Source organism: Paramacrobiotus metropolitanus, unplaced genomic scaffold, assembly GCF_019649055.1.
Source record: "Paramacrobiotus metropolitanus isolate TYO unplaced genomic scaffold, Prichtersi_v1.0 Parri_scaffold0000100, whole genome shotgun sequence".
In the NCBI taxonomy this organism is placed as follows: domain Eukaryota; kingdom Metazoa; phylum Tardigrada; class Eutardigrada; order Parachela; family Macrobiotidae; genus Paramacrobiotus; species Paramacrobiotus metropolitanus.
Window position 1 is genome coordinate 432,432 of NW_026570320.1, and position 25,240 is coordinate 457,671.

The window sequence follows — 25,240 nt, forward strand, 5'->3', positions numbered from 1 at the left end:
TCGATAAATTGTGCTTGAGTAAAATAAAAGCAACACTCGACAACTGCGAAAACATTCGAGCTTTACTGCCTGTAGAAGTATTCTATTCAAAGTTGTACTTTGTAGCCTAAAAAACCAAACAAACAGAATATAAAAGCGCAAGCGACTTAGAGATCTCAGGAGTTTAGGGAATGAAAGGAAAATTTGAGATCATCCACTTGGGCACTGTCAAAATTTACGTATATCACAAAAAAGCGCAACGTACTTGTATATCACAAGAAAGCGCTAAATAACAAATTAGCGGCATTATTAGCCGATATACTGTCACGTTCAGGTCAAAAATGCACAACTTTCGAGTGTCATGATCATTTCTTAAAAGAACTAAATAGTACTCAATTACTAATCGTAAGTAAAATTTTAAACAACCACGGAAATCGTAAATTAAACAACCGTTCCACACGGCAATGTGGATCGGACAGTTACGGAAAGTTAAAAACAAAACTCATAAAACAGGATCAGCCTTGCTGCCAGCGCCATCGGCAGTATCAACCTTACAAAAACGTTTTACGGAGCGAAGCCTTAATGCAGAACTTTCTTCCAAAATTTTCTCACCAAGTCTTGGTTTGAAACACCTGATACTGATATTCTATCCCGTTTTCGGACTGAACATCTTGTGGAAGTCGAGAATCCACCACCTGTTCCATTTTGCTGAGCTGCTCTAAAGGAAAAAATGCATCGCATTCGAAATTCCCGTGAACCTTCGTAAGGTACACGCGGTGAAGATGCGCAGATTCAAAGGCATGCTGATAGAGCGATTGTCCGCCAATAATCCATACGATATCCACTTCGTCCACCAGCGGCGCCGTGCAGAGCAGACTCAATGCGTCTTCCATGGAACTGGCCTGATATGCGAGTGGTGCCAGATCCGTTAAACTGTTGGTCACGACAACGTTAATGCGATTCTTCAACGGACGATTTTTCTCCGGAATGGAAAACCACGTTTTCCGACCCATGATAACAGCGTTCTTTTTGTTCGGCTGCTCACTTTCCGTGGTTAATCGCGCGAACTGCTTCATTTCTCCTTTCAGAGTCCAAGGCAGCCCTCCTTTGTTGCCTATACCACCATTTTCGCAGGCGGCGACGATCAGGTTGAACTTTTTTGCATGATGCGCCATCACTGTTGTGCTGATAAATACAACAATCGGTTTATTGTCCTTGCCAAAATGGTTAAAGGGATCCGCAAAGCGCTATGAGTAGTTAGCGAAGTTACTTACCATTAGCGAAAAAATTTAGAGGTGCAGAAACTGAATTTCATCCAAGCTCCTAACAAATGAGCACTACGTGATTCTGTAATATACAGTATGTACGGTGATTTTAATGACAAACTTATTTGTCACTAAAATTGAAAAAACTCGTACATATTTCGAACTTTGTTTTCGAAAAATACGATTTGATACTGTAATACTGTATACTAAATTTTTATTAATTTTATAATTTTATTACATTAAAAACTGATTTAAAGTGCAAAGTGCAGACACTCGGTCGGTTTTTCGACGGTTCGGGCTTTTGACGAATGGTTCAACTTCAAACCGCATAAATAAAAAACAAACAAAAACGTGATTCTGTTCACTATTGGTAAAATTCTTCATTTTAAAGGATTTTGGAAGAAAGGAATAATTATCCAGACTGTGAGGGATCGATTGTTTACTTCCTGCCAGTTCCTGGCCGCAGCAAATGCGAGGATTGATGATCGTGAAAATTATACTTTTGTATATTTTCCGGTTTACATCTTCCTTTTGGTCCGGGATAGTTTGCCTGTTGACAGTGATGTCTGATTGTCCGTCATCCATAATACTTGAAAGCTATCTACCATACCTACGATGTCTGTAGAACCAGAATCGCCCCAACTGGGAATCACTTCGGAAGAATTTGAAATTTACCAAGTGAGATTGTAAAATACCAGAATTTGTTTATTTTTTGGACGCATTTTTTCCTTTGTTTCAGAAACAATTTATCAAGGAGCGTGATGAGAAATACGCTTTACTGGAAAAGGTTCGGAGACTAGAACAAGGTTAGGACCTTTAATCAGTTTAATGTCCTTTATTATTATTATTATCGAACCAACAGTAGCCAAACTCCACTTGGGAGACTTTTAAGGCTATTGGAATTTATTTTTGGTATATTGAAAATTTTTATACTTTTTTTTGGTTTGATTTTTTATTTTTATGAGATAAAAGTTACTCATCTTTGAAGCTTGTTGGCGTGATATGGCAGATATTCTAACATGAATTTAACTATTCTGTAACTTGCCTAACTTACGCTTGCGTGATCTAAATTTTATGGTAAACGGGAGAAGCAAAGTAATCAGATTAATTTTGTGGTTTACAACTTGTACACTGCAGTAAATTGATGTTTCACTCGTGGTTATGCTTGCAGAAAACGCTCGGCTGTCGGTCGAGAAACCTGATAAAGAATTTGATGTGAAAATTTTCAGGGATAAGGTACGTTCGTGTGATTTATCGATCTTATCTCGGTCAAGATTGTAAAATGCCGTTTGATGCTCATTTTCCCTCCTTGGCTCATGCTCCATGGCTTACGGGGATTCAGGCTTATAATTTTTTGTATATATTTTGCAGGTTTGCGTTACAACACTGAAACCCATAGTCTCAGACTAATTCTGTATTTAATATTCTTATGCTGGATGATTTGATAAATTGCACTGTTGGAAGTTCGTAATTAAAATCTTGTTCAGATTGAAAAGGTTTCTGGCTGTGTTTCATGGTTTGTTAAATTGATGCTTTGATTTCTGTTTCAATAACTTAATAATACCACTAACAATTTTCAGGTCATTTTCGGTGCTTTCAGAATTCAGTGTTTAAATTTTTAACCATTTTAAATAGTGTCTGCTACGTTGGCTTATTTCTTGATGACCAGACTTTTGCCGAATTAAAGGACTAATTGCGTTTGTGCTTTTAGCTTCAAAAGCCACTTCACAGTTTACTATCCCGAACCAAAAGGGATTCGGAAGTAGAATCCAATATCCAGCAAGAGAATGAAGCACTTCAAAAACGTCTGCACAGTCAAGAGGAAGATTTTCAGCGCCAGAATTTTCTTCTCATGCAGGAATTGCAGATCGCCATTACGAAAAATGAGGAACTAGAAAAACGGTTTAAATCTCTCGTAAATGTCGGCTCGGAAGGCAATGTGTCGAAGGTGGCCGAGTTGGAAAATGAAATACGAATACTGTTATCCGAATTGTCAGCTTATCGAAAACCGATCCCACCGTCTGCATCCATGGGGGATGGACAGGCGGATGATAACAGTCAGTCTCTCGTAGCGGATTTACAATTCCGAATCGCTGCTGCTACCGAAGAGAAGTCCCTCCTGCGCGAGCAGATGGAGTCGGAAAGGGTGAGAAAGCGAAATGAATGTTTTATACGATTACTACCCCTACGTTAGTGGACGGTATATCAGTTTTTCGTTTCTTTTAGCTTACTGCGCAAAAAAATTTGGACGAGCTGGAGAAGACCGTGACCAATCTGAAAACCGATCTCCAGGCGAAGCAGTCTACTGTTCAGCTGCTGCTTGAAGAACGGGATCAGATTCAGAGAACGTTTAATGAGCGTTTGAATGCTGTGCTGACCGAAAAGGAAAATCTTCGGCTGGTTTGCAAAAGTGAATTGGACAAAGTTCGACAAGAAAATTTCACAATGCGACAGGTACGCCGTACTATCCTAAAAGTTGTATGTTTACCGTATGTACCTCCTTATCTGTGCGAATTAAATTAACCAAGGATTTGGTTACCGTTTATCTCTAGACGGTTGAAGAAGAAAAGGTTATGGCAAGGGCACGCGTGGAAGATATTGAGCGCCAAATGAAAGACTTGTTAGAACAAATTGATGTAACGGGACAACAGACCAAGCGAGATACCGATGAACTTTTAAGCGAGCACAAAAGGCAGATTGCCGACCTAACGGAAAACGTGGAAAACATAACAGCTGAAAACAATTCTTTTCGAACTGAAGCCAAAAATCGCGAAGAGGTTCTGAAACATCTAAATGAGGAGGTTATGCGACTGACCACCGGTGAAGCAGAACTGTCTAAGTTAGCCGATAAACGGAAAGCGACCATTGATGATCTGAGTATTCACCTGGATAACCTCAAGCGGCAGCATGAAGAAGAAATTCACCAGAAGAAGCAGGAAATTGCTCGGGCCAGTGAGCCATTCCGACTTAAATTAGAATTAGCCTCGGCGGAAGCATCCAAGGTTCCCAATCTGACTGCAGAGGTTGAATCCCTGCGGAAGGAAGCGACTGAACTGCGTGATCAACAAAGTAAGCGTTAATATTTTAATCCGTGGTGTTTGCTTGATGTTGTAAATAGTAAATACCACCGTTACAACTTTGCGAAAGATATTAATGCCGTACTGTATCTTTGAGAACGTTTTAATTTGGCTGCTAGTATACATTCTAAAACATGACTGAGTTCTGCCGCATCTAGTTATAACTACGATTTGTGTTTCTTAGGACGATGGCAGGAACAAGTTGCAGAGGTGAAACTAGGCTGTGCGAATGAAATTGCCGCACTTAAAACTGATCTCAAAACGGTAACTGATGATTTGAATGGTCTCCGAACTGATTCGTCCGAAAAGATTACCAGTCTAACCGAAGCGCTCCGTGCCATGACGGAAGAGAGAAACTCTCTGGCCACTCGACTGGATACTGAAAACTCTTCGCTACAACGTCAGATTGGCGACAAGGCGGAGGAACTAAAGATTGTTGAGCGGAAAAATACTGCTGTTGTACGGGACCTGCAGAAGCAGCTGCAGGCCGAAAAGAAACGCTTGGAAAAAGTTCAGAATCGTTTAAGTGAAGTACTACGGGATGGAAACGTCCGGGTAAAGAGTGTGTCGGAGGATTCGGCTGATTTTACCGAACGGGATGAAACTGGAAGTGTTTCTTCATGGAGTTTTGTGTCCTCGAAAAGTGGTCATAAGAAACGCGCATCCGATGTTCAGTCTGAGTTGTCTAATACGGAAACCGAGACGGGTCTAGCATCCACTATGACGGATCAGGAGATTCGGGATCTGTTAAATCGTATTACCAAATTGCAACAAGAAAAAGCGGTTTTGATAGAGCGGGTTACGATGTTGGAAACTGGGCATGCCACCTTGGCGGAAGAACTACTCAGTAAATCAGCAGTCATCAACCGATTTTTGCAGACCGTTTCAAGTGAGAGAGCAAGTCAGATTATGTTTTGCATTATTCTTTGCCCTTTCAAAGTGCGCTCACATTTCTAATATGTTGCAGCCAGTGGCAGTGGTCAGCAGCCGAAGGAGCAGGAAGTGTTTTCGTTGCGTAATGTCGTGGAACGACTAGGAAAAGAGAAATCGAATGATATGGAGACGCAAAATCTTCGACATCTTCTTGAAGAAACTCTTACAAAAAACATTCACTTGCAAAAGGTATTTGCATTCAGTTACTTCAAGCATCATGTGAACGATTTCAATGGTTACTGTCTGTTAGCTATTCTGTTAGTGCCACCGCCCTGTTCGATCAATTTTTTTGACATACCGGTAATCCCTGCAGCAGTTTGACGAAATTTGCCTAACCTAGTAGAATTATAAGAAATGTTTTTCAGTCTTTGTATGACGTAGTCAGAAAGTAGTGATATTTGCATTTTTAATAATATAACTATTAATACATATAGAAATTGTTAAATTATTCATAGCATGCTTTCGCGAACAGTCAGGTTTCGTTATTTACTATTATGGCATGGTTATAGAATATGGAACTGCTGACTGAAGAATTGGATCGATTACGTGGCTCTTCTCCTTAAAGTGCTGAGGCAACATTCTGAATAATCTGATTGGAAATTTAATTAGATTTTTGAAGCTTTACTTATTTTCCTGCCATTTATGTCGAAAGTGAGATTTCTCCTAGTTTTGGTCTGTTTTCGTGTTTTGTACAGACTGTGTTGTTATTGGTCTTTCTGTACAAATATACAAGCCGATGAAGCTGTGTTCAAATAAAACCGGTTATGTTTTTGTCATTTTTCGAATTTTTGTAAATTCCTCTAGGGCATGCGCTTGCCTCTTGACTGCTCGTCATTCTAAAGCACATTGTCAGTGTTACTAATGATGAAAACTATCTAAGAACTGCAGTCGCCAGTAGTATTTTGTACTCGATTACAGTACAGCTGGAATTTTTATTCATGTCAGTATTTCTTTTTTCCACGGTGTACCATTATGAGCACCTCAAGTCCAAATCGCAAAGCTGATCCTGTTGTGGATGCAAATTCAACCGAACGCTTTCGAGCTCTGTCTCCACCTGGATCGACCATTCTAAGCACATCTACTTATGAGTACAAAGATCCATCGCAGAGGCAGGCGGAAGCGTACAAAAAGGCACTGGTAAGCCTGATGTTTTGCTTAGAAGTAGTCATACGGCATTATTCGACTGCTTAGAGGTTAGCCAAATTATTCCGTTTATCCTCATGACGTCAAACCATCGTCATGACTTTCTTCTGGAGCGGGGATGTGCATTTTCGCAGCTCTTAGTGAAGGAAACACTGCACGCGTTGACACTACATTTAACGACTCACAATCTTGCACTCTGTACAACGCATGTTGTTTGGAAATCACATGCTTTTTCGCTGTTTCAGGCTGTACTTCGACCGCGGCGGAAAGAGAAACTGATATTGAAACCACCCTTCCCTGTAACCGGAAGCGAAGTCTACGCGTCAAATAAACCGGATTTATTACAATCAAACCGACATGACAGCCAGAAGGTCGACAAGAAATTTGTCACTCTGTCCAGCATCACTGAGCCGGATACGGTTAACGAAACATCCACACCACCATCGGCCGATAGTAGCACAGTCCCTGAACAACGCTGGTCACACACCATTGTAGCGGACATCCATGAACCAGTGATCGACCGAGTATCCACGATTACGGCAGATTCCGATTTTGGATATGAGATCGAATCGATGGACAATATGAGGCAGCTATCGGATGCTGGTGAACTGTTGCCCACTTCCGACTCACGGACGGTCAAGGATGACTTGCGTTTACAGCCAGGGTATTCCCGGGCGGCAAGTGCTACCTCGGATTTGGCAACGGAACCGACCACCCTTACGGTCACCCCCAGTCCGCGACTTTCAGTTGCTTCTTCGGTACATCAAAAAGCGCCTCCAGCAGAACAGAATGTGCAAAAGCGCACAGCAAAAACAATTGTTGAAAGCATGGAAAATATTGAAAAAGTTCCTTCTAGTGATCTCGCTATCCCGCCAGCCTATCGAAAAACCTATGCGGCTATGGAAAAAAGAAAGAAATTCTCGGATACTCCGAAATCCAATAGCTCAGAGTCTAAGGAATCGATGGACAAACGAAACAACTCTACGAAAGACATTGATTTCGAAAAACCGCGGCCCTCGATCGTAAAAGAAACAGACAAGAGAGAAGAGGCAGAAAAGTTAAAGTCTCTTCAGGTTGCTGATGTCAAAAAGAAAACGAAGGCCATGACATATTTATCAATAGAAGAAAAGGATCATAGAGTCAAACTGCTGGCGTCAGTCCCAGAGCACAGTGATATAACCGTAAAGGTCAACGGGCTGCCAGCCGATCACGATGGCAGGCCAGACAATTATTTCGGCAAAACCGACTCGGATTCGGGACTTGTTACATCGCCTGTGGAAGAGAATTTGCCTCAACTGTTAGAACTGTCCTCCAAGAATTTAAATGGCACCCACACTTCGGGAAAACCGGCATGGCCGACACTGGAGCCTTCACTGCAGCCTGAACTCTTTCCGGTCGTTAGGAACGAAATGCAGATGGCTGATATTCGGGTATGTCTTGCTGGAATGTGCTTGATAAATTTCTTGTTCATGATTTAGGTCATTCACAATAATCGTATAAACATTTTATTACGTATATACGTGAAGACTGTTGGCCAAATTTAATTGAATGTAGCCTTGTAGGCGATTTTGCGCGATTTGGTATCTGTCGTTTGTGTTTAGATGCCGTAATTAATTAAGGCGTATGCTGAAAATTCACGATTTACTGCTGTAAAGTGTAAGTGTAAATGTCGGTTTTCCTTACTCAGTTACGTTTTCGGCCGTTGATTTAGTGATTGCCCGGGAGGTTTCTCTCTTTTATTTACTGCTAGGAGTGCGCAGTGGCGCGCTGCACAGTGCTAGGTTGGCGTATGCATGAAATGACTAATATTACCAGCCTGAGACAGTTCATAAACTGGTGACAATTATTTGGTATTTTTAAACTGCTAGACATATATGTATATAGAAGTATAGCGCATTTGATTTGTAATCTAAGCGATCCCGCAGCTCGTCATTGCAGGCACGAGAGAATCATGCAGTTCCTTAAAAAAAGGGTGGTCTTATTATTTTATTAATTATTGCACCTGTAGCACTGGCTAGGGTAGGGGCCATAGGGAGTGGTTGGACGTACTGGCCGTTACTAACTATAGAAACTTTGATGGCGGATTTGCCTCAGGCGTGCGATAGATATTTGTTTCTGTACTTTTAAAAGCAGATAATGACTGACATTTAGCGTATTTACACGCCTAAGTTAAGTGCCGTTTTCTGTTTTCCATTTGTTACCGTTGAAGAGCGCTGCCTTTACATGGTGTAAAGTTTCGTTCTGCACTTTCAGGAACAACTGGATGACATGAAAACCGCTCTGTCACAACTGCAAAAGGACATTTGGCAGACGGGCAGTCGTCTCGCACTACGGCGTAAGTCCTGACGTATAATGAGAAGCTGTAATGCTTGCCGGTGAAAATTAAAAAAAAGTTATGGCCACGATCACAACTAATAACATGCATAACCGCTAAGACTAAGAGATAACCGCTTCCTAAGACTAAGAGATACTTGCTTGCTTGCATGATAAGAGTTACTTGCTTATAGTAGATTTCTTTTTTATCTGTGCTAACAGTGGTTCCACTTGATTTTTCCATAAATAAAATGATGCTAAAAAAGTTGTATAAAAGGTAGTCGTGTGGCAGAACTGTATTAAAACCGTGTCGCTTCGCAGAACAAAATCCGATGACAGGGCCCCAGAATCTCCGCCCAGCTTTTAACCGGAACCGGTCCGTTGTGGGCAGTCGAACCAGTCTCGCCAGCGCCGGACTTAACTCGCGACCGACATCCCCACCACCTCCTGTAGATCGTTCCGGCTCATCCAGCAAAAAACCCGAACCAGAAAAGGTAAAAGAAGCCCGAAGTCCAGTTGCAGTCGTGTGACTAGAAGTCTTGTCCCGGTTGCAGTTCCAGTTCGGTAACCTTTTTACGGAAAAAGTCCCCAAAGCTCAACTTGAAGCCCAAAAAAGCCGCAATCAAGAACTGGAACAAGAAAACCAGTATTTGCTCAACGAACTGCGCCGCTATAGAGAACAAAATGCGTCACAAGTTAACCTTATCCTTAGCAAGCTCAATGTTTTCCGCGCGAAAATCCTAGGAGAAGACTTGACCGACTTGGACGTTGCAGAGCCGGGAATAAACTTGGGTGTAGGCGATTAACCTGTTACTCTGAGTAGCGCTTAAGTGACTCTGAGTTACTCTGAATTTATTTGCGGAGTTATTTTTGATTTGCTGCTTGTAGGATGATGGAAAATACAGCCACGGAAGACAGACCTTTCCGTCCAGAGGCGAGCTAAGTGAGTGTCATACAGCCTCTTTGAAAAAAAAATGTTTTATAATTATTAAGATACATTACTAATGCATTTTTTGGAATCGCATTATCGCATACTGTCTTCATGGTGTAATCTTAAAGATGTATTAAGAATATTGCTTCATGATAGTTTGCTGATTACAGAATCGAGAGGGGCTCCATCGGATAGTATTCCTGTTGATGTCATGAGCGACCTTAAAGCCGACCGCGACAGACTGGCGGAGATATTAGCGTCTTTTCAAAGCCGAATGGATGCTGAAAAAGATGTTTTGAATGTGTTGCTGGAGCAAGTTAAAAGCAAAGAAAACAATGACAAAGCACAACAAAAAGTCACTACTCAGAACCTGGAAGAAATCTACCGAAAAATGGCCAGCCTGGAGCGGGTATGCGTGTTTTCGTTTTGTTTCTCAGTATTTAGAGTGGCGTTATCTAATTTTACGTTTCATTTGTATTTGCAGACACAAGCTATTCTTGCCGAAAATGTTTGGCGTCACTGACAACAAGGCTCGACCAATAATTACAAAAATAGTTAGTGCGTTAAAATGGCTACTAAAATCGTTCTCTAAGTTCATTTTGAATTTTCAGTGCTTTTAGCAGCATACGTGTATCTGCAGTTCCTTTGATGTTTCCAATAAATATCACCTCCAATGTTTATATGGCGTATAGAATTTTACGTAGTCATCTACAGCATTTTTGGACGTCCAAAACTTTTTCATGTCTTTCCGCTGGAATTGTTTCCATGTCTGCAGCGCTAGCCATTCACTGGCAATGACATCATCCGTAGGAATGGCATCCTCCAGATCCGCCTTCAACTCTTCAAGGAATTGCAACCGCATGGCCTTCTCGAATACGGAATGCGGAATGGTCAGGCATTCGACCGCGGAGACTGTGATGATATGCGCCCGTCGCAGATCCTCTCCGACGCCGAAATAGTCCCCTTCTTTCAGCTCTGTAATATGCAAGTGATGTCCTTCTAATTCGCTATGCCGGCTAAGAGATTGATGAGGCAACCATCGGCGGGGGTCGTCTGGCTCAAGAGCCTAGTAAAAGTAATTTGCCAGTTAAAATTGTGCCGGGAAGCATGATCGAATATTTACCGGCTGCTGAAGTTTATAAACTGCTTCATACATTTTTTTATTATACTCTTCAACCTTTTACTACCTAATCCGTTTTTAAATAGTTGCGTAGTATGTCATTAATCCATTACCAAGCGTTCGCTTGATAGCTGTAGCGTGCCTGACTGCCTAGAAATATCATTTTGAGAAAAACCAGTTGTAGTAGTACCTGATAAATGCAGTGCCTTTTATCGTTGTCCAGATAGCTTTTTTCGAAGATAACGTCTTTCACCAGTGCACAACGTCCTTTTTGAATGAAATATGTAAAGGCCGACTGCCCGCAAACATCCGTCAGGATAGCCTTGTTCTCGGGGAAAGCAATCAGCGAGGAATTTTCATTCAAAATGCGTAATTCAGAATCGGACCAACTTTCAAAAGTCTGCGCACTGCGCAGTCCGGCAAACCGGTCTTCCCAGATCGCCTCGAAGGAGGTTCGCAGGATTTCATCGAAGGGATCTTCGTCGACACGTAGCAGTTCCACGTCGCCCTGGGTACTTCCGGTGCTGCGACGTTCATCTTTGTTCAGCAGTTCAATTTCGCCGATAATACTGCCTGGTCCGCGACTGCCCAGCGAGTAGAAGTTGGTGCGGCCGGTGCGGGGATCGGTGTCGCTGGCTTTGAAGTTGACATTTCCTGATAAGATGAAGTACATTGAATACGGTTCATGGCCTTGGCGCAATCTAGTGGAATGAACCAGTTAAACACAATTTAACGGGAAACACATTTAAACTGGCATATTTGCGTAATTGCTTTAGGCAGCCTGCAGACTGTTAGGTGAAGGGCCGGAAATGATTTAAACCTGGAAACGCTGTCGTGCCTTATACTCTTTATCTTTATGCATAAACTCTTTATCTTTATGCATAAACCTTATACTCTTTACTCTTTATGCATAAACGAAGGAATAAGGAACTGATTTGCGAAATCTGTCTATTGTGTACCGATTTCGGGTAATTTATGCGCCGGATAATCTTCTGCTATCGACACATGTTTAAAAGGTCACACTGCGGACAGTGATTTAAAACATTCATGTTCTGTGGCTACCGTAGAGTAGAAACAATATACTCACGAAATATGAGTACGATCATAATCGAGCAGCAGTAATCAGAATACTGTTTCTATGCATTGTTTTTTAACGTACGAGGATCAAATACGCTGACTAAACACCGGAAAATTCTTTTGCGCATCGAATACCATGTACTTTTAACTTTACTGTAATTTATGTACTACAGATATTGTACACAATATGTAGTAAATACGCTTTAGTAAATGATACTCCTGCAGTGTTTTTAGAACGGCAAATTATTATAATTACCAACCTGTTGTCCTTGTCTAAAATAATTTGAATTAAACTGACACCTTTTCTGCAGTAGAGGTACGGCATATATAAGATTCCGGTTGAACCACAAAACCAAAATCGAATGTCAACAGATTCTTTTGCCGAAGAAGCAAGTAAACTGGTTTTTCGAGCTTACTGTTGGACCACATCGCAACACTAGAATTGTAATAAGCTGATTTTACGACCGGATGTTCCGTGAATTTGAATTTTTGATGACATATTTACAGTAAACGGTGCCGGCTTTGCATAGTGCATAACAAATAACTTCTCCATAAAAACGCACTTTGCGCAGACAATATCTCCGGGAACCTTGGTATATAATCAGGAAGGTCGCCACCATTTTCCAACTTACTGGTTAAGCGCGAAGGCAATATTATTATGATAAACTAGATAAATTACCGGGCCCTGACAAAATTCTTTAGTAGTAGTCTAGTACTGATACGAGAAACGTTCAGTAATGATCTTGGCGATCCTGTTGCTGTTAATACTGAAGTTCTCAAATTGTACCGAGAATTGTTATCCAAGTTTGTTATAAAATGGCAAAGTTCTGTATTTTTCTACTGACTATCGCAGTGATGCTGCTGCATTTTTCCGGTCTTGCCAGTGCACAAAGTCGATCATGTTTCGGACGTTCTCCATTGCAACCTTTGCGGCAGTGTTACCGTGGGATTTGCCCTATGAATGGCCTATACGGCTGTTGCCCACTGCCCAATAGCGATTCGCGATACTTGTACTGCACCGCTGTTTCGACATCGGGATCGAACCAGCAGGGCAATTGTCCGCTGAGTTCCGGTATGGCGGGGATATGTGTATTCGGACCAAATAACTGCTTATCCGATTCGGAGTGCTCCCCTGGGAAAAAGTGCTGCCCCGAGGGATGTGGCAAAACATGCCAGAATATTATGTAATCATGCAGTACTAAGATTTTTGATAACTGACTAACTTCAAACGACTTATGTCAGTGTGTTTACTGTCAACTGGTACTTCCTGTATGCTTCTAAAGAGTACGCAATATTCACGAGCATATATATAAGATATAAATACGCTTACATGTACATGCTTACATTCATGTTTACATTTTAACGCATTCGCTCTCACATTTTAACTGAAATGCCCGAAATTAGTAAAATACTATTTTATCAGCAAGTAAACTGTACATTGAAGCATTGGTTTTTTCGAAGTACTGGCTGCATTGTAGAGAATTTAATTTACTTTTGGTTTATGCGTCACTGAACAGAGGTCAACGTAGTAGTAATTAATTGGAAGCGTTAGTTAGTCCACAGTCGGAACACCTAACAAGGGAATCCCCCATGACTGATTGGGTTCAGTATCTGCATTAGTTAGTATATATATGGTATACCGTATAACTAAGCTTCACTTACAGTATGCGGCCATCGTCAAACGTGTCGTATCGAACCCACATCGCTAGGTTTTCCCGAACTTCCTGTGTAAACTTATCGAAGCACTGATACCGTTCCATGATTTTCAATATCAGCTGAATGTCTTCGGTCTTTCTGCCAAACGGATGTAGTCTAAGCGCCTCTTTTTCTTGATCTGTTAACCCACTAATAATGCGATTACTGGCAATGAAGTCCGCCACTTTGAAAAACGACGATCGCCGGTGCCCCGTTTCCTCGTCATGGTGTGTCGTCTCAAAGCCCTAAGTCTCCATGCCAAGAACATGTACATTAATCTCATTGTCATATTCATGGCAGTGGCAAAAATGTTATAGTGCGTAATCATCCTAGTCTATTATCATCCTAGTCTGGCACTTGCGCTGTTCGCATACATTGACATTATTCGTGGCTTATCAGTATCTCGTCCTCTGTTAATCTGGCTTGAATATGATCGACGGTTTCGCGACAAGATGAGCAACCGTGACATTTCTGATAATGCTTGGTTCCTTGAAGATTCGTCTGTCATTGCTGAGGTCATGCGTACTATCCCACTGAGCTACACGGGTCCTCTTTTCCAAAAAGACGTCCGCTCGCCACCGCCTCCGGTTTCAGCGAAGCCGCCCTTTGGCTGTTATTTGTGCCGCAGCTCTGAGCATTACGCTAATGTATGCCCGCAGCGTCGTAACCCGTCTGATGTATCCGCTCCCGCACAGCGTTCCCCTACCGCTCCCATCACCCAGCCACGTGACCTCGGTACCGCACAACGTTCGAATCAGCCCTTTCGTCCACCCCGCGTTGCAGTCTGCCGGGATTACAACGCGGGGCGATGCTCCAACCCGTGCCCCGGTCGTCGATTGCACATCTGTGATGAATGCTTCGACGCAACCCACACCCGACCTTTCCACTCTTCCTCGACCGCGTCTACCAACTAATCCTTTCACTCCACTACAGCCCTATAAATTCCTTGGCTATCTACGTGAGTACCCCAATCGTGGCGTTGTATATCAGTTTATAACAGGTTTGCTGTATGGTTTTTCCATTGGATACACTGGCCCAAGTTTAGCTCGTCATACTGCCAACGCGCTCACTGCTCGACAGTACCCGGAAATAGTGCGTCGTTACATTGCCAAAGAGATTGAATTGAAGCACACTTTGGGACCTTTCACATCTCCTCCTTTTAAATTTTTCATCACTTCATCTTTAGGAGTAAGACCGAAGAAGACCGGAGGAGCACGCTTGATTATGGACCTTTCTCGGCCTTTCGGGTACCTCTGTGAACGATTACATTTGCAAGAAAACATACACTATGCGGTTCTGTTCTGTTGATGACGCAATTCGTATTATCATCAAGTTAGGTGCCGGTGCCATCATGGCCAAAATGGACCTGAAACATGCCTTTCGCCTCATACCTGTCAGACACCAAGACTGGCACCTTCTCGGGTATTGTTTTGACGACCGATATTACTTTGATGTCGTATTACCCTTCGGCTGCCGCTCTTCGCCCGCAATTTTGACAGAATGGCCTGTTTTTGGAATGGATTATTCAAAATGTATGTCATTTTCGGAATGTCCTGCACTATATGGATGATTTCTTTTTCGCGGGTCCATGCGGTTCCATCCTTTGTCAGTTAGCCATTGAGCTTATGGCGTTGTTGTGTTTGGATCTGGGCATTCCGCTAGCGCCCGATAAGACTGAAGGGCCCTCAACGAAATTAACTTTTCTCGGCGTCGTCCTGGACTCAGTCGATCAAACTATTTCGCTTCCACCAGGAAGACTTCAAGATTTAATCGATGAGTTCACAGTGTTCTCAACTAGGCAGTTTGCTTCAAAGCGTGACCTTCTGAGTCTTATCGGCAAGCTTAGTTTTGCTACGAAATGTATTCCGGCCGGTCGGATCTTCTTAAGACGAATGATCGATTGTGCCAATTCAGTCCGCTTGCTACATCAGTCAGTTAATCTGAACTCCGAATTTCGCGCCGATTTAGAGTGGTGGATTAAGTTTTTGCCTCTATGGAACGGCACTGCTTCTTTTGTTGAGCCAGACTGGACAGACGCAGACAGTCTGAGTTTGTATACGGATGCGTCTCACGTCGGCTGCGGCGGATGTTTTGGTAACCGATGGTTTCATTTAATTTGGCCACCTGAACTTATGAATCTGCATCCGCATATCACTTGAGATGTTGCCAATTCTTTGCGCATGCAGACTATGGGCTACACACTGGCACCGCAAGCGAATTACATTCTTCTGTGACAATCAGGCCGTAGCAGCAGCAGTTTGGAGCAAGTTCTCTTCTAAGCATCCCGGGGTCATGGCACTAATCAGAGCAATACATTTCGAGGCTGCACGGTATAATTTTCATCTACGCATCTTATACATACCTGGGAAGAGTAATGCCACAGCAGACGCGTTGTCCCGTGACAACATTGAGCGGTTTTTTGAACTCTTACCGACGGCAAATCTTTTTCATGCCTACAGCGTTCTGTTGTGTTCAGAAATTCAATAAAGGGGTGTTCGGCGCGGCTTGTCTCAACGGAAGTCGGTGACCAGCGGCGCCGTTCAGTTGCGACCGTTTGGACATCGCTGGCTTTCGAGCACTTGCCCACATCCACAAAGCGGCAACTTAATTAAACGAGTCCGAAAGCGTTAATGCTATTTAACGCTGTAGGCGTTAAATACCGTTAACGCCGGGCGAGTTTCGCTTGTCCCTGGCAACGTAGCAGCTTCATCCAGTGATGACGCTAACAATTTAGTAGAAGAAAGCATAGTTCTTTTGATTGAACATTTAGTAATTAGTTCGCCAATTTTTTCGCCAAAATATTATTAGTCAGTGCGTAAAAATGTTATAGCGTACTCATAACTGCAGCAAAACAATACAATCAGGATTTTAGATTAAGCTTGCCGCTTGCGTAAGCCACTGAGATGTCATTATAACTCCAACGTTTTATGGTACATTTTACATTAGATCTACTGTCATTATAATAGCCGCCAGTGCGCATTTTCCTGCAGGTACGAAGTTAATTTTAGCACCCTCAAGTCCTCAACCCATTTTTAGGTTATACCGGAACGTTCAAAACATGTTCAGTGGCTCGTTGTGCAGAACATCAATACAAATTCTGACAAAAATAGCTAAAAGATTTTGCACTATACTTAGTACGAAATCCTTTTTATGAAAATTCAATTTTGTGGGGTCATCGGCAGTACATACACGTCAATACGGTATACGCTTTAATCATGCTTCTTACGAAAATGCGGCTGCATTTCTGTCTTCCGTACAATTATATAATTTAAAAACTTCATGGCGGGAATGCGTAAAGCATTAATTATGAATGATTTATGCAAAATTTTACCTTGAATTCTTCCATTCGTCTTATGTCCTTCGCCCATCGTAGATTTATCATCACGACCCGGGCTAAGGCTCGCAGCTTACAAACGGCAGCGGGCACATAAACATCGCTGTCACTGCTTGACGACATTGTTTCTTCATCACTTGTGGTCATCTGCACATCAATGTTCTCCCAGTCAATAGTTGACAACACTTTGGCAATGGTAACTTCCTCGGAATGGCTTTCGGGATCTTTTGGCTGGTACGGGCGTTGCCTTTCCGCCTGCTGTAGACTGTGGGAGATCGATGTTTTGAGGCGCGGGTTAGGGTCAGGATCATTTGTAGCAGCGGTATTTTCTAAAACTTTGGTATCCGAAATTAATACTTCTGGTCCTTTAACACCCGAAGATTCAGCAGCTTCCTTGTTATTGGTTTCGGATTCGTCTGCATTGTAAAGAGACAACGTAATTTAATAAGTTTATTCGGTTGAAAAATCGAATTTTAAAAAATAAAAATGAACGGAGTACCAGTACGACGCGTTCTTATTTGCATACCATCACGTGTTTGTACATTTCCAGATTCTACACTGGTTTCCATTTTGCAATGGACATTCAAAAAAGCAGGCGGTACTCCTCAACGAATATACAGTAAAGACTTCCAGAGACAATTTTGTTTGTTTACAATTTACGCAACTGAGCGCGACTCATGTAACCTCCAAAGGTTAACGTATCCTTTAAAAACGGTTAATCTTCCACATTCCACTAAGCAACAAGCAACAAAACAATTAAAAAGGCACTCTAAAAGGACTGCATACACGGCTAGCGTGTTGCACAGTTTTAACACCTTTTTTGTTGGTTACTTATATGTGTTTGGAATTTTCTAATGAATGTTTCCGCTTTCAGCGGAAATTATTAACGCTATAATTGAGCTAAACTAAACTACACCTTCAGAAGAGCAAGTTATTATTCCCAACGAACGATCTTGCAGATAAATGCAGTCTCATTACTTTCTACTTAAACATGCATTTTTTGGAACAAAAATGACAACCAAACCGTTGAGTAACTGGTGTAATACATTTTAAGGCATATGTAACATTAAATCCGATAAAATGCGTTTTCTTTTCCACTATGCCGGCAACCAGTCAGCAATGCAGAATACTTTTTACAGGATAATACAGCAGTAGAGGAATCGCAATACACAAATGATTTCCGGTGTTTCCTATTTGCAAACCAGTAATTCTACGAACAATAAGCCTCGTTTATAGAAATTATGAATAAAATCGCTGAGTAGAGAAGGATGTTGTTGGTGCCTATTCCAACAATACAAACATAAGTCTCTTGTGAATTATAAAGGGATGTTTACGAACCAGTCAATGGATAATAACCGCAAAGATAAACTGTGGTATTTTCCGGATTTTAAGTTGCATATATAAAAACATAACGCAAAAACGATGCGATATTTGGATAGATTGATCGCAAGAATAAATTGTGTCGTAGTTGTAATTTTCTTCCTGAAAAATGTGCAAAATGTATTTGGTGTTGCTCTCTCTCGTGTTAGTGTTGCAGACAATGTCAAATCCCAGCGTGACCGCCGTGGAAATTCATCCGGGGAAATGTCCACCACCCTCTGGCCTGATGGGAGTGTGCATGATCGGCCCAAACAGCTGCTGGGGAGAAGGCGATGAAATGTGTTCACAGACCATGAAATGCTGCTCGGAAGGATGCGGAAAAGTCTGTAAATCTCCGATTTAACCGGAGTTTATACCCTTTTCTTTTCGATTGTCTATCTGAATAACATGTGCGTTATAACGGGACCTGACAGTAATAATTTCATAATGATAGCCATGCCACGGGGCAGGCTAGGAAGAAGAACGATTTTCTATGAAAATCTACGGGAGAAACACCGCTCGACTTCCGTTACGCTTTTATTAGTCGAAACCAGTAATCATAAGAAATTCCAGAGCTGTGCGATCATAACTCCTCGACTAAAGTTCTCTGACAAAACATTCAGCGGATCAGAACTTCAAAGCCCAGTGTTATCGCAACAGTGTAATGCTGATCGTATGTGTACTGCTCGTACCTGTCTTGACTATCGAGCCAAGTGCTAAACACAGTTAATGCGGTGCAACAGGTAATGATAAGACGTACGTGTAATGCTAATAAGTACTGCATATGCACGGGAGATGGTGACGTACTAGCGTCATCCCTAACATGCCACTGGTGGGGATCCGAGGTCCTCCGAGGCTATTGCGACGGCCAAACTGGGGATTAACCAGGCGCCTTGCTATGCCTTTTTCCAGTGCATGTGCTGCAGTGTACGCTAGCTATACCGGGTCTGCCGCGGAGCTAGTCCGTATTGCGTCAAAATTTGTATTGCTTTCATGATTAATGCTATACAATCGTTAATGCGGAAAATTTCGACACTGCGTCTGAAGAATTTTACTGCTTCAAAATCCACTTTTACACTGTCGCTCACACAACTTACCAGTCACTGATCGGCTGTTTAATGAAAATAAAATGAAATCATGAGTTAAGCTCAATAAACTGAAGAAATATCCATCGAGATCTGTTAGTACTTTGGTTAAACAGGAACACAAAAATTATCAAAAATCCATTCCACCGTTAAATGTCCACTCATTCCGACACCGCCTATAAGGCTGCGTGTCAATTCGCGATCCACATCCAGACTGCGCCTGTGAGGCTGTCAGTCTATCGTCCATCGAAGAAAAATGCTGACAAATCAAGTCTATTGCGGAATTCAAAGAAATATTGATTACAGAAAAATAATGCTAATTTACAAAATAAATATTGCTTAGTAATTCAGTACATGCTATTCAAACTACTGCTCTTTTCCCGAATGCTCCATAGTTTCTGCGGAGAAATTCAACTGCGCCACACTATCCGCCACCTGTTCAGAAACAACTGCACTTAATTTACTGTTATCATGCGAATTGCCATTGATATTGCTATTACTACTGCTCTGATCATCTGATTTACTTGAGTCTTCGACTTCGTCCATTGCGGCATTCTCACCTGCCGGGATAATACCTTGCAACTGTGCAGCGTTTCCCTGCGGGTTCAAGTTGAACACTGGCTGGTGCTGCGGCTGATTTTGTGCGACTTGCTGCTGTTGTCCGCCTTGCGGCTCGTACTTGTCCTTCAACTTCTGCAACTGAGTGAGAACGTTTTCCACGGCATCATGCGGATTTACTACCAACTGCTCAACTGGCTTTCCAGCAACTTTCTCCAAACCAATTTCCATTGCATGGCGAATGCGGTCGATCTTGTCCTGTACGTTCAGTGTCGGAGCGTCGCTGTCTTCATGCGTCGGCCAACTGCTTATGACATCCGTGATGTCCCAGCAATGCACCAAAATACAAACGGACGTAATTCACCATAATCTGCTGTTTACGACGGTCCATGCTACGAAAATCTTGCTCTTCCTTCATCATGACCAACATCTCATCGGTGAATATTGCTACACGACCGGCGTACAACAGGTTTGCACCGTTCGCATCTGGACTAATGAAATTGAACAAGTACGGGATCATGCTTTTACGCGGATGGTACACAAGTTGACTCAATGCTTCAATATCGATAGTCAGAATGCTGTGTTCGAAATTCTCAGGATGTAATGCTGAGGGCATGCCATTGCTGCGAAGATAACCGTACCGGATATCGCGTTCTTCCTTCTTCGGGCGATCATCACGGTAGTTATACTTTTCCGCTTGCATCTCTTCCAGTAAACCGGAATTCGCCAGAAAGCGGTCCAGTGTGCTCATCGTACGGGTTAACATGCCTTTCATCAGTTTGCGCTGGTCATGCTTATCAAAACCCAACGTCAGCAGAATGCGGTCGGCGCGCTCATCCGCAGCTGGCAAATTAGGCATGCGGGTGCTGTACTGGCGTGGCTGTGCTGCCGGTGCATCGGCTCGGCGCTGCTGCGGATTCTGAGGCACCTGCGGATATTGCTTGTTATTTTTAATAGCATGCTTGGGTTTAATTAATAAAGTGCGGTCATTGCGAGGTTTATTAATGATGGTTACCGTTGAGCGGTCAGGAAAGTGGCGTGCACCAAACGGCTGACGACCAACGGTATTCCACTGCTGCTGAACTAAGGCGGCTGGCATTGCTACGGCAGACTGATCATGCTGGACTGGAGGCTGCTCTTCAGCGTTCAACTGCTGGCGTGCTTGCGACATGAGCTGGTGATGCTGCTGCTCCTGTGCTTTCATCTCGTCCCATGTCGGTACATGCTGTGCCTTGCTCCAGCCATCCTTCGTACTGCGGAAATGATCGACTGCGACACGAATTTGTTCGTAGTAGTCACGGTTGACGATGACATGCTCCCAGTGGGCGCGCAACAGGAGACACTGGAATGCCTGGTAATTGCCCAGTAGTGCTTCCAGGTGCAGCATAAAGACGCGCTGTTGTACATTCGGCGCCTGCTTGAGGATGCACGTCACACAAGCGTCCTGTGCGGGCACAGTTCGGACACTGCTGGTCGGCCATAACTACAGAAAACAATTGCGTTAATGCTTGCTATTGTGGAGTAACCTGCTGTACTTTCATCTACTCACAACTGCAATTTATTGCAAATTAATTAAAGTTAAATTTACTGCTTATTTTCAATAGAAGTATGGGACATTAAAATTATTCGTAAGCACGATAAGTGCTACGGTTTACATGCAGAGACTTTATGTACTCGTAGATACGAGTACAATCAGAATTAATGCTTGATAACAAAACGACTGCTCTGTACCATGATAGCCATTGACTGCTTAATGCAATTCGAGTACTGCTTACATACTACTGCGGAAACAGTGGTTTTCTGCGGGATGTACCACGTAACATGCGGTTAACAATTTCCTGATTTTCTTTACTAAACGCGTCTGCAAGTTCACGTGCGCGTAAATCAGCTATTGTTTGCTTTGGGCGTACTACTGCGGTAGTTTCCGGAATTACTTTCTTAACTATTGCGGGTTTATTAATTTTATTGCTGTTGTCATTATCGGAATGCTCAGTACTGTAATTACTATCAGTATCTGACTGCTCCTTCTCGTTAACAACATTATTGCTATCAGAAGTAACTACAGTACTATTGCGCTCTTTCTCAACAGGTTGTTGGCCACTATTGCGCACATCGTTATTATCCACTAATTTATCAATATCAGCTGGCAAAGATTCTGCTTTTTTCAGTACGGTAGTAGGTACTGACAGCTTATTGCGTTTAATTTTCACTTTCAATGACTTGTTTTCTGCTGATGTACTAGGTACATTATTATTGCTATCACTGCTTTTATCAGTATTGCTGTAATTAAGCATTTCCGATGGCTTAAAACAATCTTTTCGCCAGATTGTTTGCCACGATAAGGTTTCATGCGCTGGTATGCTACTTCCTGGACATTGCTCAAATCAGATAGTAATTTAATTATTGCTGTATTTGGACGAGGAATATCCTCAATCACATAAGGACCATCATAACGGCTACGTAATGATTTATTTTCATCTTTCGACTGCTCTGCTTTACGTAAAAGTATGTAATCACCGACTCGAAAATCGCCATCGACTTTCTTACGATTATACTGCTCTGCTGATGCTTCGTAACCTTGCTGAATATAAATACGAGCAATTTCATGCGCTCGATTTAATTTCCATTTTAAACGATCTAAATAATCTTCTACAGAGACGTAGTCCTCAGGAAGATTAGTCTTCGTAATGGTATCAATGGGCAACGTTTGCTCCCTACCATAAAGCATGTAAAAGGCGAATGCTTTGTAGTTTTATGTACTGTCCGATTATATGCTGCAACAACGAAAGGAAGAAACTCATCCCAGCGATCCTGGGTGCCTTTCTGCGCATACATGGATAAGCTATCTGCTATCCACTGCATTTGTCTCTCTACGAGACCTCGACCGATGCTGTGGTATGCGGTACCAAAATGGTGCTTTATCTTCGTCAACTTTGCCACTGCTTCTATTATTTGATTCATAAAGTGCGATCCTCTATCAGAATTAAGTACTTGCGGAGCACCATACGGTAAAATCACATCATAAATGAGAAATTGTGCTACTGTTATTGCTTTTCATCTGGTACTGCTTTCGCTATTACGAACTTAGTCAGTTCATCTATTGCTACGATGATACATTTATTTTTGCTCTTTGATTGCTTTAACGGACCTTTTATGTCGATTTGCATGCGGTAGAACGGTTCACCAACGGGAACATGCAAAAGTTTACCTGGTTGCGGCTTACGTTGCGATTTCCTCAACTGGCAGTCCAAACAACTGCTTACATATTTATCGATGTCACTGACCATATTGTCCCAGTAGAAGCGTGCGCTTATCTGATTGTACGTCCTTTGTCTGCCTAGATGGCCAGACGCCGGCACGTCATGATTAATGCGGATGTAACCATTTACCATATGTCTTGGTACGACGAACTTTCGCACGTACTTATCATTTGCTACTGCAATGCGATACAGAACACCATTCCACAACTGGTAATGCTGCGGTTTTGCAACTATTGCTCCAGATTCCTCTTTTTCTTTTAATGAGTTAATTTCTTTTACGATATGCGGATCACGCAGTTGCTCGGTTCTTAAGAAGTTAAAATTATTTTCGACATCTTCACCTTCAAGCTCAGTTTCAGCCGTCCCTTCCGGGTGGGTAATGCTAACCATACGAATGTCACGAGTGCTAAAATAATCATCCCAGTCATCTTCGGGGATGGCTGGGTCAACAGGATTTCTGCTTAATGCGTCTGCGTTATCGCACATTTTACCTGGGCGATATTTAATGGTAATATCTAAACTACCCAGCTCTAATGCCCAACGCGTCAAACGACCGTTTAAACCTTGCTTGTGTGATGCAGATCTCAAAAGATTTGCTAATGCTTGATGATCTGTCTGCACCGTAAACGGCGCATGATCAATGTACGGCTTAAACTTACGAACTGCGTAAATAACAGCTAAACATTCTAGCTCAGTTATTGCGTAGTTTTTTTCAGCTGCATGCAGTAATCGGCTTGCATAGGCGATCGGATGATCGTTTTGATGCAATATTGCTCCTATGCCAGTATAACTGGCGTCACATTCTATTGTTATCGGCTTCGTATAATCAAACTTGGCAAGTACAGGTGCATTGCTCAATGCATTTTTAATATCAACAAATTCTAATGCATGCTTTTCATTCCAGTCTCTTTTCACATCGGCATCTTTTGCCAACAATGCGTACAAATCCTTAGTTTTATGCGCATATTGCTTAATAAATTTTCTATAGTAATTTGCCAATCCGAGGAAAGATCGTAATTCTTTCTCAGTAGTAGGCTGCTTAAATTGTTCTATTGCTTTAATTTTATTTGGATCTGTAGTTATTCCATGTTTGGAGACGATATGACCCAAGAAATGCAACTCAGGCTTAGCGATATGACACTTGCTCGGTTTTACAGTAAAACCTGCTTCTTCTAGACATTTAAATAATGCTTGAATTTTTAGTTTAGCTTCAGCCAATGTTTTGGCTGGGACGATTATGTCGTCTAAATATGCAAAAATATTTAAATGCCTTAATTTAATCAATGCCTTGTCAATGGCAGCCTGGAATGTGGCTGGTCCATTGCAAACACCAAACGGCATGCGGGTAAATTCCCACAAGCCATCTTGCGTAACAAATGCTGTCTTTTCAATGCTATCTTCTGCCATCGGGATTTGCCAAAATCCCGACTGGCAATCAAACGTAAAATAAATGCTGTAACCTGCGACATTGCTTAGTACCTCATCTGGATTAGGAAGAGGATAATTATTCTTTTTAGTGACATTATTCAGTTTGATATAATTCACGCAAAAGCGCGTACCAATGCTGCCGTCTGCATTACGCTTACTCGCAAGCACAACAGGAAAACTCCAGTCGCTACTGCTTGGTCGGATAATTCCCATTAATAGCATATCATTGACATGCTGCTGTATGAGTTGACGACCTCGCCAACTCGTACGATGAGGCTGGCTTTTTATCGGACGGGCATCGCCCGTATCGATGTGATGCTTTACCGACGTATCTACCGTATTAAACATGCGGCTTTTTGTAGGAAAAACATTTCCGTACTGCAGAAATAGTTCTTCCCATTCTTTGCGTTCATCGGGCGTTAAGCCTTCATAGAAATTCATTTGCGATATTGCTTCCTTAATTTCTTGTACCTCTTCAGGAGTACGCTCCTTAATGCTAGTTGCCAATACCAACGGACCTTCGGCCTCTTCGTACGTCTCTATAATGCCGATAAAAGTGCCTTTTTTAATAATGCGCTTCTGATTGCTGTAATTAGCAATCTGTACGTCGAATGCTCTATTCTCTGGTTTAACTAGTCCTTCTATCGGTACTAATCTTGCTTTAGAATATAATGCTGGATTAG

At 42.3% G+C, this 25,240-nt stretch overlaps 4 protein-coding genes across 7 annotated transcripts; 2 read left to right on the top strand and 2 right to left on the bottom strand.

Annotated features, from left to right (window-relative positions):
* Positions 1–44: 44 nt before the first annotated feature.
* LOC129597036 (dihydrofolate reductase-like) lies at positions 45–1,462 on the bottom strand. The gene is made up of 2 exons (XM_055494455.1): positions 1,254–1,462; positions 45–1,164 (listed from the first exon to the last, which is right to left on the bottom strand). The coding sequence occupies exon 2, from the start codon at positions 1,152–1,154 to the stop codon at positions 588–590; it is 567 nt and encodes a 188-aa protein (XP_055350430.1). The 5' UTR covers positions 1,155–1,164; positions 1,254–1,462; the 3' UTR covers positions 45–587.
* Positions 1,463–1,590: 128 nt separating this feature from the next.
* On the top strand, positions 1,591–6,008 carry LOC129597066 (GRIP1-associated protein 1-like). Its single transcript, XM_055494497.1, has 9 exons — positions 1,591–1,922; positions 1,984–2,050; positions 2,416–2,480; positions 2,956–3,390; positions 3,471–3,698; positions 3,797–4,313; positions 4,506–5,210; positions 5,289–5,443; positions 5,764–6,008. The coding sequence occupies exons 1-9, from the start codon at positions 1,860–1,862 to the stop codon at positions 5,815–5,817; spliced, it is 2,289 nt and encodes a 762-aa protein (XP_055350472.1). The 5' UTR covers positions 1,591–1,859; the 3' UTR covers positions 5,818–6,008.
* A 118-nt stretch (positions 6,009–6,126) lies between these two features.
* On the top strand, positions 6,127–11,013 carry LOC129597067 (uncharacterized). 4 transcript variants are annotated; one of them, XM_055494499.1, is made up of 9 exons: positions 6,127–6,391; positions 6,643–7,827; positions 8,651–8,732; positions 9,032–9,204; positions 9,265–9,504; positions 9,599–9,653; positions 9,812–10,050; positions 10,126–10,195; positions 10,253–11,013. In XM_055494499.1, exons 1-8 carry the CDS (start codon positions 6,227–6,229, stop codon positions 10,162–10,164), a joined length of 2,178 nt encoding a protein of 725 aa, XP_055350474.1. In that variant the 5' UTR covers positions 6,127–6,226; the 3' UTR covers positions 10,165–10,195; positions 10,253–11,013. The 4 variants fall into 4 exon arrangements, with proteins under 4 accessions (XP_055350474.1, XP_055350475.1, XP_055350476.1 ...); XM_055494500.1 differs by having other exon boundaries at positions 10,417–11,011; XM_055494501.1 differs by having other exon boundaries at positions 10,452–11,011.
* Positions 10,038–17,974, bottom strand: LOC129597069 (uncharacterized). Its single transcript, XM_055494502.1, has 5 exons — positions 17,394–17,974; positions 16,865–17,283; positions 13,501–13,778; positions 10,952–11,462; positions 10,038–10,707 (listed from the first exon to the last, which is right to left on the bottom strand). The coding sequence occupies exons 1-5, from the start codon at positions 17,434–17,436 to the stop codon at positions 10,306–10,308; spliced, it is 1,653 nt and encodes a 550-aa protein (XP_055350477.1). The 5' UTR covers positions 17,437–17,974; the 3' UTR covers positions 10,038–10,305.
* Between the last annotated feature and the right edge of the window lie 7,266 nt (positions 17,975–25,240).